At 45.0% G+C, this 14,903-nt stretch overlaps 1 protein-coding gene across 1 annotated transcript in view; it reads left to right on the top strand.

Annotated features, from left to right (window-relative positions):
• LOC149341203 (transmembrane protein 98-like) overlaps window positions 1–14,903 on the top strand; it is a 33,350-nt gene that overhangs the window by 5,531 nt on the left and 12,916 nt on the right. Inside the window, exons 2-5 of the mRNA XM_089543142.1 lie at window positions 7,345–7,511; window positions 9,392–9,511; window positions 12,091–12,300; window positions 14,576–14,696. Coding sequence (XP_089399268.1) covers window positions 7,375–7,511; window positions 9,392–9,511; window positions 12,091–12,300; window positions 14,576–14,696 — 588 coding nt within the window. The 5' untranslated portion in view covers window positions 7,345–7,374. The remainder of the gene's footprint in view (window positions 1–7,344; window positions 7,512–9,391; window positions 9,512–12,090; window positions 12,301–14,575; window positions 14,697–14,903) is intronic.

Here is a 14,903-nt window from a genome sequence, read left to right as displayed (position 1 = left end):
TAACAAAAAAGGCATAAAACAGCAAAGCATAAGAGCAAGAGAAAGAACACAAAAAGACATCGGATAGCAATGGGCATTGAATAAATGCAGATATAAAACATAGGCGGAGGAAAAACCAAGAGGTTCCAGATGAGTAACAAATGACCGTTTGCTGTCAGAGTGGGGAACAGAAAATGAGATTAAGGCAACCTTAAGCATGGAATGAGGCTTAATGGGTTGATGAGAGATGTTTTTTTAGTAAAGTGTAGAAAGCGGGCTGCGAACGTGCGGATTTGATTGCTAGTGGTAATGAATTCCAGGTTTTGATGGCGGAGAAAAAAGCAGTTTGTTTTCCATAATTTGTACTCACTTTTGGTAGAAGAATATTCTTTTGTTCAGAGAATCTAGTGTTATTGCTATTAGCAAGGAAAGATGCGGAAAAACAGAGAAGTTGATTATTATCATTGCGAGCGCGGTAGATTAGAAGGCCCAACCTAAGATTAAGGAGGCATTTCAACGGCAGAATGTTTACGTCAGAGTAAAGAGGTGAAGCAGAGGCTGTGTATGGGCTGAAAGATAAAATGCGAAGCGCTTGACTTTGAAGATGAGAAATACATGACACATGGCATGAATAGGTATTTCCCCATGATGACAGGCAATAATTAAGGTGACTGTTAATGAAATCATAGAACAGGGATAAGAGAACATGGCGTTGAAAGAAATGTCTAGTTTTTATTAACACCCTTATTCCAAACGAAATTTTTTTACTGATAGATTTCGTGTGTAGATGAAATTTTAGATGGCAGTCAAGCGTGATGCCGAGAAATGTAACGGATTCGGAGGCAGTGATAATATGATGTCCCAGATAAACGTGTGGGCTCGGGATGACATGCTTTTGATGAGATCGGAATATCATGAAAGTGGTTTTTGTAGGATTAAGTTGTAGCAAGTTATTGTCACACTATAAAACAATATTCTGTAAGTCCATGTTTAATTTGTTAATTAGGCTTGTGAAAATGCTGTCCTGAGTGAATAATGTCGTATCATCCGCGTAAAGTATACATCTTGTGTTAATTAAGGACTATCGTCGAGCAAGCAAACCACACGCATGCTAGAGGAGGAGGAACGCCCACAAGTAAAGTTCCCTTTCCCGACTGCTGCTCTTTTCGGTTGGTTGTTCGCCCGTTCACGTGCGCGCTCTCTTCGAGGCTGGCGGCGGCTCGCTTTGATTTCCAGTGAGTGTCTCCACTGCCCGGACATTTGCGCGCGAGCGGCGCGAACTTGATTACTTTTTGAATTTTATAAATAGCATACAAAGCTCTTCCCTGTTAATTCTTGCCATCGCTCCCCGCTATACTTCTCCTCGCTATATTTTCCCTTTCACCTCCGCCGGCTGCAGCTCGCGTGCTACAGATGGCAATTGACGCGGCCGGCAACATTCCTTTCGTTCGCCTTTTTTATTTTTTCTTTAAAATAAACCGCTACCACCTATCCCACCATGAGACGCAGCGACGCCAGCGTGGGGATCATCCCTTAGCATAGCATAGCACGCTTATTTCAACAAAATCACGCGTTTCTCTCGTCTTAATACGCTCACTGGGGCCACGCATCGGCAGATTTCGTCTGTCGTACCCGTCTGCTCGACAAGTGAATTTGAGCACAGCACGCTTATTTCAACAAAATCACGCGTTTCTCTCCTCTTAATACTCTCACTGGGGCCACGCATCGGCAGATTTCGTCTGTCGTACCCGTCTGCTCGACAAGTGAATTTGAGCACAGCACGCTTATTTCAACAAAATCACGCGTTTCTCTCCTCTTAATACTCTCACTGGGGCCACGCATCGGCAGATTTCGTCTGTCGTACCCGTCTGCTCGACAAGTGAATTTGAGCACAGCACGCTTATTTCAACAAAATCACGCGTTTCTCTCCTCTTAATACTCTCACTGGGGCCACGCATCGGCAGATTTCGTCTGTCGTACCCGTCTGCTCGACAAGTGAATTTGAGCACAGCACGCTTATTTCAACAAAATCACGCGTTTCTCTCCTCTTAATACTCTCACTGGGGCCACGCATCGGCAGATTTCGTCTGTCGTACCCGTCTGCTCGACAAGTGAATTTGAGCACAGCACGCTTATTTCAACAAAATCACGCGTTTCTCTCGTCTTAATACGCTCACTGGGGCCACGCATCGGCAGATTTCGTCTGTCGTACCCGTCTGCTCGACAAGTGAATTTGAGCACAGCACGCTTATTTCAACAAAATCACGCGTTTCTCTCCTCTTAATACTCTCACTGGGGCCACGCATCGGCAGATTTCGTCTGTCGTACCCGTCTGCTCGACAAGTGAATTTGAGCACAGCACGCTTATTTCAACAAAATCACGCGTTTCTCTCGTCTTAATACGCTCACTGGGGCCACGCATCGGCAGATTTCGTCTGTCGTACCCGTCTGCTCGACAAGTGAATTTGAGCACAGCACGCTTATTTCAACAAAATCACGCGTTTCTCTCCTCTTAATACTCTCACTGGGGCCACGCATCGGCAGATTTCGTCTGTCGTACCCGTCTGCTCGACAAGTGAATTTGAGCACAGCACGCTTATTTCAACAAAATCACGCGTTTCTCTCGTCTTAATACGCTCACTGGGGCCACGCATCGGCAGATTTCGTCTGTCGTACCCGTCTGCTCGACAAGTGAATTTGAGCACAGCACGCTTATTTCAACAAAATCACGCGTTTCTCTCCTCTTAATACTCTCACTGGGGCCACGCATCGGCAGATTTCGTCTGTCGTACCCGTCTGCTCGACAAGTGAATTTGAGCACAGCACGCTTATTTCAACAAAATCACGCGTTTCTCTCCTCTTAATACTCTCACTGGGGCCACGCATCGGCAGATTTCGTCTGTCGTACCCGTCTGCTCGACAAGTGAATTTGAGCACAGCACGCTTATTTCAACAAAATCACGCGTTTCTCTCGTCTTAATACGCTCACTGGGGCCACGCATCGGCAGATTTCGTCTGTCGTACCCGTCTGCTCGACAAGTGAATTTGAGCACAGCACGCTTATTTCAACAAAATCACGCGTTTCTCTCCTCTTAATACTCTCACTGGGGCCACGCATCGGCAGATTTCGTCTGTCGTACCCGTCTGCTCGACAAGTGAATTTGAGCACAGCACGCTTATTTCAACAAAATCACGCGTTTCTCTCGTCTTAATACGCTCACTGGGGCCACGCATCTGTCGTACCCGTCTGCTCGACAAGTCTCTAAAAAAACAATTCCACAACCGCCGCGGACGTGCTCTTTCGCTTGGCGAACAGGCGGCGGCCACTCCGGGCAAGGCTGCTCTAACGAGCTGGGCGGTTGCGGCGCGACAGCGTAGCTGTAGGCGGAGGAGAATGTAAAAGGGAGAGGGAACAAATAGTCTGGCCACACTGGGTTTTAGTTCACAATCTGGCAACCTTATAGCCTGGCAACACTGGAAGTCGCGCAAGTCTGGCAACACTATAGTATGGCAACACTGGGATAGCAGACGGCGGGTACGTCTCACGAAACCCAGCCCATGTAGCCTACTGAGTTACTGAAGGAAGAGCTTCCATGAGTAGTCATTTTGGCAGTATATGTTAATGTGAACTCAATTAATGACCGCTGACAGGTGCCAGATGTTTATCTCTTCATGAGAACAAAAAGGAAACAATTTTTGGGAAGTTTTACCACCAACAATAATAGCTGACTTTACTTGTGACTGGATGTACCAAGAAGATATACCAGTGTGACAGGAATCATCCTGTGCTTTTTTAAAGAGTTAGAATCATCCTTAGTCTTGTTTACCCAGTTTATTTGCTCGAAATTGTGGGGTTTAATGTCCCGAAGCGACACATGGGCTATGAGGGACACCGTGGTGGAGGGCTTTGGATTAGTTTAGATCATTTGGACTTCTCCAATGCATGCTGACATCACAGAGCACACAGACATCTATTTGCATTTCACCTCCATTAAAGTGTGGCCATGGCAGCTGGGATCAAACTCGCAGCCTTGGGTCGAGCAGCTGAATGCCCTAACCAATGCACCACTGGGGCAGGTTTATTTACACAAAAATAAAGGTTGAACAGGTACATCATTTTCCTAAGCAGCCTTCTTCCTTTTGGATGCACTTGATCAAGCAGTTCACAAGCTTGCATGTTGCTTTCATGAAGAAGGTTTTTAAGTTGGTCGTGCAACCATTTATGCACTGCTTCCCATACATCTTTGTGTGTAGAAAACTGACAACATTGTAAAGCATCTTCGAGCAGCTCAAAGATGTGATGGTTGGAATGGCCAGATCTGGGCTGCAGGCAAGGTTTTCCAACTCCTCGAAGCACTAGCGTTTAATGGTTTTAATAGGCTGGTCGTCTGTGTGTGTGTGCTGTCATGCAGGAAGCAGTTTCTGTGCAAATATCTGGCTTTAAATAGCTGATCAGTAAGTCAATATGTCTTGCGTTGTCAATCATACACCCCTTTTCCGCGTATTTTTTCATTATAGGCCCTTTTGAGTCCCTAAAAAACATTTAAATCACCTTTCTGTTTAGAAGGCTGACTATTGAGCTTGTTCTTCATTGACGATGTCATGTTTCCATTCTACATACTGGCTTTTGGCACATTGTGACAGGTGTGCTCTTCATATCTTGTGACTCTTCTGCTCAGAACTTCTTCTTTGCCTTCATTGTTTTACTTCGTGTTATGTAAGCATTGGTTAATCTTGACATTCTTGCACTTGTGCTCTGTGATAAGCTTCTTGGCTCCCATCTCGAAGATTTAATCTAAGCTGACTCATCGTAGGTGATTTAATAGGCAGAACCGTGACAAATCTGCAGAGGGCATGCTGCCGCATCGTTAATAACTTGCTGGTTCGCTGGTACCATCTTTTGAGCTTGCTGAATCTTTTCGTCATTGGTGGAGGTTGACACGCGTCCCGCTTTCTGTTCGTGCGTCATGCTTTTCCAACCGCACTTAAACTGCTCAGTCCACTTATACATACTTATGCAGAGTAGAGCACTGTCCCTGTATTGTGTTTAATGTCTCTGATGAATTTCAACCCGTACCACGCATTTCGACTCGAGAATTCAGATCACTACTCCTTGCTTCTCGTTGGTGTGCACTGCTGAAAGAGCAACCATGTGTACTCTGGAACAGCTGCAAGGACATGATCAAAGATCAAATTTCAATCATGTAGCAGCATTAGTACCAACTGTGAGAAAGCACGTGTAGAAAGCAGTGTAGCAAACATAAAGGTGTGTCGTGGGTAATACTTTCTTGCTTTCCCTATTATTATTCTCCTTCAACTTCATTACACCAGCTACTGTGTTCACTTTTATTGTACTACCCATTAAATGTGCTCTAAAGCAGAATCTGAAATAGTCTTTTTACCACAGGAACTCGATCTAGACTCTCTCTGAGCATTCTTAGAAACCTCAAATTATTGTCCTGTGCGGCCGATTTCCGTATCAGATTGAATTGAACGACCTGGCTTCCGTCTTTTTTTTTTCGAACTCACCTTTGAAAAATGGAGGAGTCGGCCAACGCGTGGAGTTCCTTTCAGCCAGTCACGAGGCTGCTTCGCTTTCGCTTTAATTTTGTTTTTTAGGTTTCCATGAATAAATAGTTTCAGTTGCTTCTTTTTGGTGTTACTTAAATTTTAGGAATTGTGTCAACTAGACAAATACCAGTCAGTTCTACCTTCTGCAGGCTAATTTTTTAAGTTACTTTAAGTTTGAGTAGTTCTGGCCAGCTGAATTTTTGTTAACCAAGCGTGTAAAAACTAAGGACATGAGTCATTGGCATGAGCGCTGTGTTAGAGAAGGCAGATTACAGCAGACATAGGTGGGAACCCATACCTTCTGGAAAAAAAGAAAGTTGGTTGGCCTTAGCTGCCAAAGTTCTTATTCATGAGGCAGACAAGTACTCACTTGGTTTTGTTTTCTTCACCGTAAAACATGAAAAACCTTGTCCGTACCTTAGCCTCTCCGTAAATGTCAGAATTGCAGCAGCCCGCCAAATCCTTCACCTTCACTGATCTCAGCCCTGCCTGACCCTTACCCTCACTAAAAAAATTGCACCCCTCCCATGGCTCCCCTTCACTTGCAGGCAGTTCTGACACTCAGATTATTCACTTTGTGAGCTGTACTGCCTAAGAATGGGACTCACGACTGGAAACCCTGTGTTAGCTATCACCATCAGCAGGAGAAACTCAATTCTAGCCAGTGCACATTTTGAATGGTGTGTGTATGTGTTGTGTCACAGTTTCAACACCATGTTTGCGCTTCATTAAATGTTTTCCTGCACTTTCCTCCTGTCGGCACTGTGTCATCACTACTGTGATGTGGGTTGTCAGAAGTGGTAGACATGTATGATTTTCACAGTAATTGAACCAAGTGATGTTGATCTTAACCCTTTAACCACCAATCTGAAACTGTACTCGTCATGGGAGATTGCACCAATATTGCCAATGATGAGTCGCACTCGTATGGCTCGATATTATGCTGCTCCTACAGCCCAAGAAAGGTTATGGTTGCAAATTGCGTTGGTTGCATTTCTCAGCACTAGAAGGTGGTAGTTGTCCATAGAAATTGTTTTCCGCCTATAACATGTGTTTTAAGTCTGATAATAGTCAATCTTGTCAAAAATCTCCAAAATAGTTTAGTCTGTGCAGTATATGCTATAATCTAAATTGAAGGGCACACTTTTATAATTCCAAACCAAAGGTGAACTCCGGGAGTAGTTATTGCCTGTGCAGCCCTTGCAAGTTCTATTTTTGCCAAGTTATCACAGCACATTGGATCTTTGCATTTTGCTTAGTGGTAGCAGCACTGACAACAGACTGGAGCAGCATTTAAAAGTGAAAGACGGTTATGTGTGTGTAAACTGAGCATAAATAATTTTCCCCTAGGAACAGCTGATAGCAGCAGCAGGACATGGCTGGCATAGGTATACAATTGGATGCATTGTCATCTGAGGGTATAGACACTGAGATTAAGGCACTGACCTGGTGCATGTAGCCACAGTGGCATTGAATGATGCATCATGCTGTGTTCTGACCTCACACCAGTTATTCTCCTTAGCATGTCTGCCTTCACCTTAACACATTTGGATTATGCCACTGAAAAAGCTTGCTGTGTGAGGGTGAGGATGCCCTGATGAAGGCTGTCACTTGTGTGGTTGCCTTTACTGCTTCAATTTAGAGCCAAGCAACTTGCCTGGATACCATTTACAGCAGCAACAATAGACAATAGATTGAAGATAATCACTTCATCATGTCCCACCAAAAGTATTAAGAGCATACTTACTGTGTCCTCGCTTCCATGGGTGCAATTGTGCATCTCTTTTTTTCCAGGATCGCCTTGATGGGTTGAACTGTGCCACTATGGATGCCGTGGTAGCGGTAGCCATTAGCGTGTTGGCCGTGGTTTTCGTCAGCTCTCTGATCGCCCTGATTGTTGTCTGCCGGCATCGGTACTGCTCCAACAAAGATCACCTCAGCCGTCAGCTGCAGGACTCGCGGTGAGACATTGGGGTTCAGGGGCTGCATCTCTTGCTACTGACAGCCAAAATGCAAAAAGATGACTGGATTGAAAATTTTTTGGGTTGGTCTTTCCATGTGCCATATCACATCTTTGGTTGTGCAAAAGGGAAAACAGACACTGTGGTGCATAGCTTTGATTGAGTTTCATGCTGCAAAAAAAATTGTTTACTGGATTACTCTAAAATATTTGGTACAACACTCATATGACATATACACTCACGCATCCGCATGTGTATACACATGCATGCGTGCACTCACGCACGCCAAAATGTGTGCCTTATTGTAAAATTCTGTACATTGTAGGGTAAGATTACATAACTTGCACTTGGCATGCAAGTTTGTTTATTAAAATGCAACATTATAAATGAAAGTAGCACTGGAGTTGACTTGGCCTTCAGAGAAAGAGTAGTTCACTTTTGCTCAGTTTGGTAAAAAACCACAGCTTTTAGTACCCCGAAGAAAGGTGCACTCTTAAGATATCAGCCGTCATTGCCAGGTTGCAAGGAATGAAAAAGGAATTGAAACTCTGTGCATGCACATAGGACTTGTGAAAGGAGTCACTAGTGTTTTAGCCATACTGGGGTCGGTCCATTCGGTCTTTTGATAATTCCCGCAAGGTGTAGAAGATCACTGAGGGAATAATTGCTAAAAACCCGTATTGATGTTATGGAGACCACAGCTGTACTTGTTGCAATGAAGTGTGCACTATAGAAACAATTTGTGTTGACATTATTGTGTCATTGACCTTGTAGGATTGCTGCATCCGTTGCTTCCTAGCGATGTGCCTCCTGTGACATCTGTCGCATTTGAGTAGCTGTGTATATTAGGGGGCAGGATTAGCTGTATACTTGCCATGTGTTTTAGGGCATGTCTTAGGACATTTTTCTCAGCAACCAGTGGATGCAAAGCGTTAATGTTTATGTCATTGTGTTCAGCAATCTATGCTCTTTTATTTATACTGTGTGGGGTTTAAAACTGGGGAGATAAACAAGTCCTCCCCGTTTTACCGCGGTTGACACAGTTCAAAGCCGCGCGGACCCCACCCCGTGGTCGCGAGCGCTACCGGTTGGCTCTGCGGGAACAAAGGAACGACACACTGGCTGACACAAACAAGGCATTTATTGCTATAACAACAATAACGCCAGCTAGCAACAAAATACACTGAGGAATCGAGGATGTCCGACTCACCAGCACGGTTACGAGTGAACGTTCGCCCACGTTAGGGCAAGGGGAAAACTCCGAGGCCAGACGGGACGGGCTTGGCGGGAGCAAGTTCCGACCAAGAGGCGCCCGCCGCCGAAGAGCGGAGCCGCAAGCTAAACGGCCGCTCGCTATTTCGGTCCCGAGCAAAAGAGACCCAGTCTTCCCCCGCGCGCGAGCGGCAAAACACGCCATCCGTGGCGCTGGTGTCGCTGCGACGCAAGTATCCTCCCCTGTTAGTTAAAGTAACCCAACTAAAGGGAGTGCGTTGCGGGGAAGCTAACCACAGGGAACTAGTGAGTTGAGGGAAAGCGAATGCAGGGGACGAAGGCGTCCCCACAACTGGAATTATTTGACATAATTTAAACACAAGTTTTTGATGTTTTTTTTCTTCCCCCGGTACTAAATTCATGGCAGTGGCATCACGAGGGGTGTGCCGGGGGTGCAGCTGGGCAGTGAGAAAAGAGGGGGGGGGGGGGGGGGGTTTATACCATTTCTTTTTCATGTATTATTCTTATGTGCATCGCGGCGCTTATGACTGTTAGTTTAGGGCGTGCATTAGAATAGCACTGGGATTATTATTTGTGCGCACATGTAAAATATTGCATAGCAGTACGAAGGTCGCATATAATTTACATAAACTGTCATCGTGCTGCAGGCCAGATGTGCACCTGATTCACAGCCAGAGTGAAGCGGCAGACATGGAGCTGGATGACGTGCGTTTGCACCCAGACATTGAGAAGATCCTTGCTGATGAGCAGTGGGTTGACGATGCTACGTGAGTCCTGTCACTTTGCTTCAGCTTCTCTTTTATTATTTTGGTTTCCTTGAGAAGATTGTGCAAGTTTTTTAGCAAAATGGCTCTGTGCTTGCCTGGGATGGGGCTGTGTGGCTTGAGCACTGAAAGCTAACAGGCCACAGGCAAGGCACCATATTTACTTTCTTTATATTGCAGCTGCTAGATGGATGCGCAAGTGTTATATAAGTGTTCCAAAAAAAAGTGGCCTGAATTATTGACTCTACTTGTTTAATATAATCTGTATTTTAAAATAAGATAAAAATGATGACAAGGGCAAGAATGTATTGATCGTATTGTTCTCATAATAGCTGATTTTAACATGTCTGGTATGGTTGTTCAAATAAATCATAATTTTTTCACTGCACATGAGGCCTTCTATAGGTGAAAGTCCACTCAACTGAACTTTAAGCAAGAACCACCTGAAAGCGTATCTGGAATTTTTGACATTTTGTCAATAACACTGATAATAACAGAGCAATAGTTCGTATTTGCATGTGTATGGAATGTTTGAGTGATTATCACTGATATAGCAGTGACTTTAAAATAATGGCGTGTGGGGCGAGTTGGCGCATGACTGATAATACTGCGGTGCTTCGACGACAACACAAGAAAGAAGAGGACACGTGCGCATGTGTTGTAATTTTCTTTGTTGTGCTGTCGTCGTTGCACCACAGTATTTTCAAGGCGACTGTTCTTGACACTTGTAAGTGCAGCTAGGTATGAATCCACACTGCTGCAGGTTGTACTTGTGATTTCCGCTAAGAAAAAAAGAGAGTAAACTTCATTACTCTGATAAAAGAGGCTGGTGCTGGAGTCATCAGGGATGGGTCCTTAGTCCAATGTCCCCTTTGCCACTAAGAAAGCTGTGGGTATAAGAACTGTTATGCCAAAGCATTTGACCACTAATTAGTATTTTTGATACTGAATGTCACATTCCCAAATTGGATATAGATCACATATGATATATTCGGTTTGTATTTGAACCTTCAATTTCCTGGTTTGTTTTTATGTGTCGTCATTGACAAATAAGACAGCAGTGGGTCCTGGTTAATTGTGGTAACGGAACACATGGGTGGCTGTTGTGGTCATGAATAGGGCAGTTGTCAGTGAAATGACATTTAAGCTTTGCAGAAAACTTTCAAGATCGTGCATTTTTCACAAATATTCTTGAGCATTGCAAAGGTTGGAAAGCTGGTTTGTGATCCCTCACAAATTAGTTGTGTTGTGGAAACCAAAAAGACGTGGGCTACGTGGCTAAACAGAAAATAATGAGATCTTATGCTGGCAACAATAAAGAACCATCATAAATGGAAAACACAGGCAGCACACAACTTTTTGGCATTAATGCCTGCCACCAGTCAAACAAGTGTTGACCTGCTGCTTGCAATTAAATGACAAACGATTGATAGAAAAGTATAGAGTTGTGCATCCTTGAACCTACTGTTACGCTTCACCTTCGTCCTGAAGAAAAGTCGGCGCGGTTGCAGCAGAACGCCGACTAGTCACGAAAAGCACGCAGGGTCAACGCCTGGATTAGCCACGGAAGCGGCGTCAGTATAATTCACCCCGCAACTGGCCAGCACAGCTCTGCAGTGCACCCGGGGGTCAGCTGAGTCCAGTCTGACAGCAGCATCCGTCTTCCTGGAAGAAGTTTTCAGCGAGCATCTCCCCTACACTGCATAGACTTGCACGTAGCCTGGACCCTGCGAGTGCAAACGCATGAAATGCGCGGGAACGTCGTTCATGGACATTCCAGCGTCTGCACGACGTAGATGGCATCTTTCTCCCTCTCCCAACACGTGACGGGGGCATGTTCCCTAAGGAGAGAGTGTGTGATGGGTGCCACAGTGAACTTTCCAGGACACTCCTTCCTCGGCAGGCCCGGCCTCCATCTGGGGAACCTAGGGAAAGGAAATGCTTTAAAAACTCTGCAGCGAGTACGGCCGAGTAGCGTCTCACCATCGAGTGTCTCGCCATCGAGCGTCTCACCATCGAGCCTCTCGTCATCAAGCTCCTTGTCGAGACTCTTTGTTTGTACATAATGTAATTTAACTGTATAAATTTTCTGCTTGTCTTTCCCGCATCCTCGTCTCCGACCTCTCTCATTCCCTCTCCAGCCCGACCATGCTACCTGATCCGCAACATTGCATGCACCCTTTTCTGTGTGTGTGCATGATGTTGTTAAAAGTGCTGTCTTGCTAATATTGACTTTGTAGCCTAGCTTGATGGGAAGCAAACATTGAGTGTAAATGGTTCCTGTGTTGGATATTTTGTTTCTCATTACTCGAGGAAAAAATTATTGGTTTTTTGCAATAACGTCATAGCCTTAATAACACTCGAAAATGAAAGTAGACATAAAAACATGCAATTCTACATCATTTTGGTGATGCAAACGCCATGTTAACCCGAGAGAAGGAGTCTTTGGGCTTGCTTGGTTGTCACATTACTCCTGAGTACTATTCACATAAAAGTTAATGTGAAGAAAGCAAATATCAGATTTTCAAATTGTATGTAAATTCAGTGAGAAAAGGCACATCCTGCAATGTGGGATAATGCAGGGGTCTGGTGCCCCACTGCCTGGCTGTGCTCAAGACGTGCCACCAGCTGACCGAGCGCCTGGTGACCGCGTCGGTGGGCTCTGTCCGGCGTCCAGCCAGCCAGGCCCAGCTGGCGGAGCTGGCACAGCTGGCCCAGAGAGTGGGGCCACGTGTGGATGACGTGGTGCGCGCCATGTACCCACCCCTGGACCCCCGCCTACTAGAGGCACGGTGAGTGGCCTCACAACATCTCTGCTACCCTCAACCACATGGATTTTCTTTGGCTAGCAGGAAATTCCTGGTCAGAAAGTGCCTCGTACACCCATTTCTGAGAAAGTGCACTAATAAGGCCTCACAGCTCTGCACTTCCTTTGACAGTCTGTGTGCATAGGCCCCAGACATGACGACTAAGTAGCTTTGAAACAGGACACACACAGTTTTAAAGATGATGACTAGACTTTGCCCTTTTGCTGTGCAAAAGGTGAAGAGGTTAACAAATGAACAAGAGGCACGAAAAAAATAGATTTGAAAACAACACATTGCAATTATGCAGAAGGTTAGTGTATGTCTCCCAGTACTGTTCTTGTGAAACAGATGCGATTTCTTCTTCAAGAACACGGGATTTACAGCATGTTGACACAGGCTTGTTCTCTTTAGAAGTGCTGCCAGCATTTTAGTCGAAGTCGGTGTTCTCTTCTGGAATGTTTTCAAAGCTACCGTTTTTCAAAAGCACAGCTGATGGCTGTGGCATCTGCTGCGGTTAGCCAAACTACAGAGAGGGACGTTTTTAGTGATTCAGCATACTTCTGTAGGCCTGGATTCAAACATTGTCTTACTTAGTTCTTGTAGGTTTTCCACGAGCTAGCAAAACTTCACAATGATAGAAGTGGCGTAGCTAGAAAAAGTTCCTTGTGCTTAGTTGTCCCAGATGAATGCCAAGGGCCTGCACAGACGGTGCGGCGTTCCTTGGAGCAGAGTACAGAGCCCTAAATTTAGCATGAGCTGATGCACACTTGAGACAGTCTTAGATAACCTATATGACAAATTTCATTGAATTTTCATCATTTCTGCCCATGTTTTTGCCATCTGCACAGCATCATTGTATTAATATGCATTTGTCTGAAATATTCTATTAAATGTTTTGAATACTCTGTAGTTAGAACATCCGTAGGTTGCGTACGATGCTCTACTAACTAAGCTGTGCCCCGCCGCGGTGGCTCAGTGGTTACGACGCTCTGCTGCTGACCCGAAAGACGTGGGTTCGATCCCGGCTGCGGCGGCTGAATTTCAATGAAGGCGAAATTCTAGAGGCCCGTGTACTGTGCGATGTCAATGCACGTTAAAGAACCCCAGGTGGTCGAAATTTCCGGAGCCCTTCACTACGGCGTCCCTCATAGCCTGAGTCACTTCGGGACGTTAAACCTCAATAAACCAATAAACCAACCAAACCAACTGAGCTGTGGTGGCCGTTGTCCAGTCATCTACTTTCGGGGGTATTTGTCATGTGTGTGCGTAGGGGCTGGACTTTTTGGTTTTCATTTTTTTTTAAATTGTGGCAGACTTTTTTCGCTGTTTATTTCAGAACGCAAGTTTCGGTTTTTATTGATGAATATCATTTTCGACGAATGAATTGCTGACCTTTTTCGGTGATTTAGTGTGGCAAACCTGTAAGGCAAAAAGTCACCTATAGTCTGTCGGCGTATTTTTCTGCATGAGCAGGTTATTTGCCTGTTATTAAGTGCATATGGTAGTATTGGTATGGTCAAGAAATTGGTACGGTCATTAAAAAAGCAATGCATGTGAAATGAGATCTAGGGTGACATGTTATCATGAAGTTGTCCTGCTGGGTTGAGTTAGAGCACAGGATATCATATGGTCTGCGTATTGATGGCAGCAATGCAACTGCCATTCGATCTTCGTGGTAGCCAGAACATGATACTTTTTTTGACGCCATACACAGTTTTGTGTCAGTGTCCTACACGGAGTTCATAAACCTGCCTAACTGACTAACTGCTCTAAACGGCTGGTAATCATGAACAAACAGTGCTTAGCTAGCAGGCAGCGAAGAGATGTTGCTTCCTGGTCTGCAGAGGCATGTAAGCTAGCGGAGCAATGTATCAAGTCTCACAACTCCACCTATCCAACAGAATCACTGTCACATCATGCCCCTGGCATCCCTGCTTAGTTAATTTTCAATTTTCACTCAGTGTAATTGGTACTCAATAGCCAGTTAGCCTTGTATTTCATGCCAAGAATACTAACCTTCTTCAGTTAAACTGAATTTTGGAAATTGAATTCAGTGCATTTTCGGCGCATTCGGCACATGGATGGGTTGGGTTTGGCATTTTCATCTGTCAGCCGCGATGAAGTGACTAAAACGTATTTCTCCCTCCCCCGTTAAACCCCACAAGGCAACACTGCAAAACGTCTTGCTTAGTGTGGCAGCTTTGTGAAACTGTCACTTGTGTTATTTTTTTTTATTTGTAATTTTTTTGCATGGTTTCAGCTGCACTGCCTTGATGCTCTCGGTGGTGCACCTGACATTGGTGATGCGCTCCCTGTGTGGCCAGCCCAGCAGCCCTGGCTGGATCGATGAATACCTGGCGCACGCCGAAGCACACATCCAGGTGAGGCTGGGGATCACAACTGCAGGGAATCTTGTTTTTTTGCAGTGTTAAAGTGTTATGAAGTCATCTTTCTTTTGCACATTGTGAATGGACAGAGGTACAGCCATTGTCAGAAGTATTGAGCCCTAGGGGTTTGCCGTGCTGTGTGGTTCACTACCACCACATATTTTATTTTGTTTAAAAAGTGTGCCAGCTCTGTTATAGATG

The sequence above is a fragment of the Amblyomma mixtum genome, chromosome 5 (genome assembly GCF_055824585.1).
Source record: "Amblyomma mixtum isolate Tamu chromosome 5, ASM5582458v1, whole genome shotgun sequence".
Classification (NCBI taxonomy): domain Eukaryota; kingdom Metazoa; phylum Arthropoda; class Arachnida; order Ixodida; family Ixodidae; genus Amblyomma; species Amblyomma mixtum.
Note: the sequence above shows the minus strand (reverse complement) of the source record. Positions and strands in the feature narration are given on the sequence as shown.